At 38.9% G+C, this 6,000-nt stretch overlaps 1 protein-coding gene across 1 annotated transcript; it reads left to right on the top strand.

The window, feature by feature from the left end:
* The first annotated feature begins 994 nt into the window (after window positions 1-994).
* LOC128861146 (uncharacterized) lies at window positions 995-2,004 on the top strand. Its single transcript, XM_054099063.1, has 2 exons — window positions 995-1,012; window positions 1,087-2,004. Exons 1-2 carry the CDS (start codon window positions 995-997, stop codon window positions 1,735-1,737), a joined length of 669 nt encoding a protein of 222 aa, XP_053955038.1. The 3' UTR covers window positions 1,738-2,004.
* Window positions 2,005-6,000: the final 3,996 nt, after the last annotated feature.

Below are 6,000 nucleotides of genomic sequence, written 5' to 3'. Positions count from 1 at the left end.
GGGCATACAAGCTATTAAATATTATTAAATTTTTGCAAGAAAGGCTGAAATAAATCGTTTAATATGCCTTATTCTTTGTTAACTTTTCGGCACGACACTGCGTATACTTTACTTCATTGGAGGAAAGTTCAAAATTCAAAAACAGCAAGAGACGCGAAATTGGAATATAAAAACGAATACTAAATTTATTTCATAGCTAGCAATATCTGCTTTTGTTTTATATCCACATTAAATCATATAGTAAGTATAAGTATTTAGAACTATCTATCTATTTTAAATGTAGTCCTTTGAAACTTTATAGTCCATTAGAATATAATTAATAGATGATAAAAAACGGAGTATGCTGTATTGCTTCATAAAATCTATAGTTGTGCGTGCTTGTGAAATCGTTCCGCGTTAACTTTTAGTGTCGCCCAATGTAATAAGATCAGTTTAGTTAACAAAATATTCGTTGATGTCACCCACTAACATTGACATAATTGCACCGCGTTTCATAATGATAATGCACCATCGCTTATGCTTAGCACTATAAACTATGTGTGCACAAAACTATGAACCTATAAGGCCAGTGACATAATCACCTTACTTTAAAAACAATATTTGTTACTACATACGCCAAGCCACCAATTAAAGCAAGTTTACGTTGAAGAAATAAATTAGTCAAATTATTAGGCGCACAAACCTATGCAGCCTTTCTTTCGAACTGCATACTTACTAAAGAAGCGTTGAGTACTGACCCACCCAATTGACCACCAAAAATGGACACCCACAGTCGCTTATTGGTGATTGGCGTCGCAGTGGCATCAAAAGCACACTTCGGACTGAAAGTGAAATGTCCAATGGTTACTTGAGTCATTTTGAGGAATGTGAATATTTTCATATAAATTGACGCATCAAATATTAATAATTCATTAGCACGGTGACATTTGCATAGTCAAGTGGGGTTGTTGGAAAAAATCTAGTAAACGTTAAACTCTGACAAAAATTAAGTAAAATGGCGCTTATGAAATTTGTAAGTATAGTTTATACATAAATAATAATTATGAAAATCATCCTAGACGATATATTTCTTTTTTTGCATTTCAGGCTCTTGCTTTGCTAGCCATGGCTGCCTTGGCTGTCGCTAAGCCGTCTCATCCTTTTGCACTGCATTCAGCCATACCCGAACATTTCGATTTTGCACCACCTGTATTGCCGCCTACACACTTCCATGCTGCAGCACCTGTTCCTGAGCCCTGGCTGCCAGCGCCTCATCTACATGCCGCAGCACCAGCACCTCTGTTGCCAGCACCCGCCCAATACCTCCCGGCCCCAGCGCAACTGCTACCCGCACCTGCTCCCATCTTACCAGCTCCTGCTCCCATCTTTCCCGCTCCCGCTCCCGCACCCATCTTTCCTGCTCCCGCACCCTTCTTTCCAGCTCCAGCTCCTGCGGCTATTCTGCCAGCTCCTCTTTTGCCCGCTCCAGTAGTGCATCATCATCATCATGTGCTGCCCGCTCCTCTGCCCGTACCAGTACCAGTTTTGTCTGCTCCAGTATTGGAACCTGCACCTTTTGTTGCTCCTACATACCGTGCCATTCCCGGACCCAAAACCACCACACATCATGTGTCGGTTGGTTATGCCTTTCCTCATGCTCATGTGGCCAAAATTGTAGCGCCTCATGCTCATTTGCATGCCGCGCATTTGCACTCGGCACCACTATTGAGCCATCATCATCATCACTCACTCTTTTAATTTCCTTTCTAACAAAGAAAAAAGGATTAATTAGAGGCTAAGGATGTGGCTTTTCAGAAGTCAAGAGTAAGCGTTCCAAAAGTAATTTGCGTAAATACATCACAGAGTTTGAGTTTTACTTCAACTCGATTGTTAATTTATTTAACATCTGTTAAGTTTAATATAATTACATATAATTTTTTATATTTATGTTTTGTGTTAAGAATTACTTTTGTATTTACTATGCATTGCAAATAATCGAATATTTAGTACAATTAATAAAAACCCTGCTATTAGTGCATATGCAAAGAAAAATTGGCTTTGTTCACTGCGAAAACTTTATTAGACACTGTTTCAAAGATATTCAACACTTGCTTGGTTTCGACAAGCCTCTCTCAACACCTTATTTACGCACAGTTGCCAAGGTTTGATTGAAGTTGAAACTCTTTGAATCTAAAATTACATATATTTGCCAAAGTAAAATTTTTGCCTTCTTTTCCTTGTTCACTCCTCTCGGGAGCATAGGGCCTCGACAAGACTCAGTCTTGCGTTGGTTTCATTAATCTATTTTGATTTCTGACAGGGTAAGTGATTAGCCTACCGCTACCAGTTCTAAATAGGAACAAAATAGCTCAGGAACAACGCCTTTTTACTGCTTGGAGCGCCATCTGTGGTTCACATTTTTCTGCCAGAAGGATGGCACAAATGGTTGAGGACTTGGCTAAATTTTGGTGTGTCTGCTTTGCTTATTTTACTAGCCACAATGTGAATAATGCGCTGACTATTGTGCGGGAGTGACGATCGAAAAGATAAGTTTGGGTTTGAGAAGTGAGTTTGGGAAATGTTTTTGGAATGGAAAATTATTAGAGAGAGGGAAAGTAGATAAATTTGGAAAAGTGCGTGGACTGTGCTTCACGTGGGATTCTAGCCCACAACCTCTGGGATGGCAGGCTAGTGCGCCTACGCTAGACTATCGAGGCCGCTAAAATATTCCAACAAATACAATTTAGATATTTATAAATAATCTTAACTTACTGTAATTAAAACTATACTTTGCTCTTAGAACGTACGCATCTGTGTTTCAAGCGGAGGTGTACTCATATGCTATTCAAGAAGCGATGAACTTTTTTGTGGCAAACAGATGTGTCTGCAGCAACAGCAAACCCTTTTCAAGAGTAATTGGGTACTGTAAATCCAGGCTGAACATAATACCCTGATGTTAAATGGGTCACGAGAAACGTAGTTATCGTGGCTAACGAGATCTCTGACTCTTTAGCTAGAGTCACCACTCCCTTTTGCAGCCATCAAAGCACGGTGAACACACGGATTACTTAAATTAACAAGCGAGCTTGGCAGATTTAAAGAAAGTTAAAAAGGGAACCTTTTACAATGGACTTAATGTTGTCTGGGTCATGTATCATACTTGCTAGTTTGTCCCGACAAAAAAAGGAGCTCATTTTAAAAACATCACCGCCAAACAGACCTCGAAGGATAGACAGATAAAACTCAATGTTTTTGAGCAACAATGCTAGAGAAATCAAACACTTCCTCAATTAGTTGTATACTTAGGTTGAAATAAATAAAGAATTTCACCGGGCCATTGAACAATATATTTCCTGAGGAGGAGTCTGCATTAAAAGGGCATGATGTCAATTTCTTGATGCTGTGAACTAGGCGACTGTACGCTGACTTCAGCTGCCTACCTCCAGGCCTGTTTCGAACAATAGATGACAGGGGCTTATTTTACAGTCCCAACAATGCTCCCTTCGAATCTACCATAGTACGTATCAGTGCTGAAACTCTTATTTTTACAGATCCTTGAGGACTCATATGGTTTCCTCTTTCACATCTCCAATACACGCAAATTTGTTGTCCTTTTTCAACTCAACAAACACATAGAAGTGGTGACCTGGCGAAAAAGGCGAGTAGGTCTAACATTGATATGCAATACTTGAGTAAAAACTTCTATCCTTTCTCTTTCGGGGAGTTTAGGCAAAAACGTAAAAGTAACTATGTTAATTAATAATTGTCCTTCACGAGCCCAGTGAGGTGCGCAATCGTATAATATCGAAAACTACCAGCATCACTACATCGAATTTTGATTTGTTAATTTAAACTTTCTTTAGCGTCTTCTAGCGTTCTTTTCCTCGTCGTTCTAGTTTATCTAGTCTTATTATTTTCAGTAAGTTTGATTCCTCTTCAAAAGTGTTGAAACTGTCAACGCAATTATTTTTGGGAGCGAAAGCCCTGCTCATACTGATTCGTTTACAGAAGCGAGAAGTACTTCTTACGCTCTAGCGGAGAAAAGGGCACCGAGCGTGGACAAAAATCTAAAAATCGAGTAACTTGGAATTTGAACGTGATATAATTTGAAATAAGAAGCTTCAATGACGGGAAGTTTTATAAGTATAAAATTTTGTGATACAATAGACTTCTGCTATTATGCATCTTCTCAAATCAAATGTAATTTGTACAGTACATTTCATTTCGATTCTTGGCACGTGTAAGTAGTTGTAGTGAAAAATTTGTTATAAATATATTTTCAAAAATATAAACACATTTTTTTTTTAATAAAAGAAAATTAAAACTTGCAAAAAAAAAAATTGTTTTTAATATTACATGAAACTCCTTCTATATACATACATATATACTATTGGTGCTTACACCCTTTTTGGGTGTTTTGCCGAGCTTCTCAGTCACGTACCAACCCATTCGGCTACAGTGGTTCGAACTGTTAAAATCGTCTAAAATATTGAAGGTTTACGGTAATTTGTACCATTTTTTGCCGGGGAAAAGTAATTTATTAGACGCCTTGTTCCGCCTCTAGAAAATATTTGATTGCTTTTTTTCATATTTGTTTTAGCGTTTATATGTAACATATAGTACCTATGATCAGAAAGTACCGGGAATGTTTAAATAAAATAAAACAGAATTAAATTTTAGGCAAATTTATTTTATCTCCTTCAAAATATGACACATGTGCCAATGTTTAACCCAGTTCTCCATGCATCCCTGGTAGGCCGACGAAGGGATGGTCTTCAGCTCCTTCGTTACATTCTCTTTGATCTCCTCTATCGACGTGTATGATCTCTCAAACGCTTCCAACGGATATATAATATTCTTATAGTCCTACTAACATAAGAAAAAATATGGACCGGTTCCCACTTGCGCGGTTCGTTTAAATTAACCATTCCCGATACTTTTTGATCATAGGGTACATAACTCGAGAACGAATTTTTTTTCCAGCATTAGATGAGTACGGATCGTTAAGACTTAAGAAGTAAAGTTTTTTCGAAGAATTTTTCTCTTTAAGGATCCCAAAAATTTCGATCTGCTCTGCGTCTTTCGAGAGAGAGGCCTTCTTCTCAATTGCCTACTGTGCCCAAAGTAACAACTGTTGGCAAGAGTTATTCTTCGTTTAATCTCCAGGATGACCTCGCTTTTGTTGTTAATACTGGTCTCAATGTAGACAGAGTAAACTATAAGAAACAAATAACTCTTCAAAGTGTATCGGTTGGGGGGAAAGCGAATGAACTTACGTTACACCACGTTTTATTCTAGTAGCAAGGATCAGATTTCATATAACAGGTATTAAACGAAAAAAGATCGGGGACGCTCGAGGGAACTCCTAGGGCTAACAAAGCCACAGCTCTCCAATTTGGTAGGTATCCTTACCGGACATTTACCGCTAATTGTTCATGCGGTGAGATTTGGGATTGCCTCAGGTCCGTTCTGCAGAAGCTGTCTTGAGGATGAGATGGAATCATCTCAACACCGTGCCGAATGGAATGCCCCACACGAGCCACCACCCAAAAAATCGCGTTTGGATCATTTGTTTTTACGAATCCATGGAAATTGCCCACAAGGAGTTCGTGCCAATGGGCCATACCGCTAATGCAATTTTCTATCTTAACGTTTTGAAGCGTTTGTTGCATCGCATTCGTCGAATTCGCTCTAAATACCCCAAAGGAGGAAGCTGGCACTTATTGCATGATAATGCACCATCGCATCGTCACTCTTGTGACTGACTTTTTAACTAGAAATCGCATTTTAACCATTAATCTCTCACCGTATTCGCCTGGTATCGCTCCCAGTGACTGCTACCTATTCGGAAAACTATTTGGCCATGAAAAGAAAACGTTTTGCGTCCCTAGAGGCCATCCAAAGGGCTTGTACGGACATCCCTAAAAGACATACCGGTCAATGACCTCAAACACTCTTTCGACAAGCTTTGAGATTGCCCAAAACAAGGAATGAAGACCAGAGGGCACTATTTTGAATAAA

Source organism: Anastrepha ludens, chromosome 4, assembly GCF_028408465.1.
Source record: "Anastrepha ludens isolate Willacy chromosome 4, idAnaLude1.1, whole genome shotgun sequence".
Lineage (NCBI taxonomy): Eukaryota > Metazoa > Arthropoda > Insecta > Diptera > Tephritidae > Anastrepha > Anastrepha ludens.
Note: the sequence above shows the minus strand (reverse complement) of the source record. Positions and strands in the feature narration are given on the sequence as shown.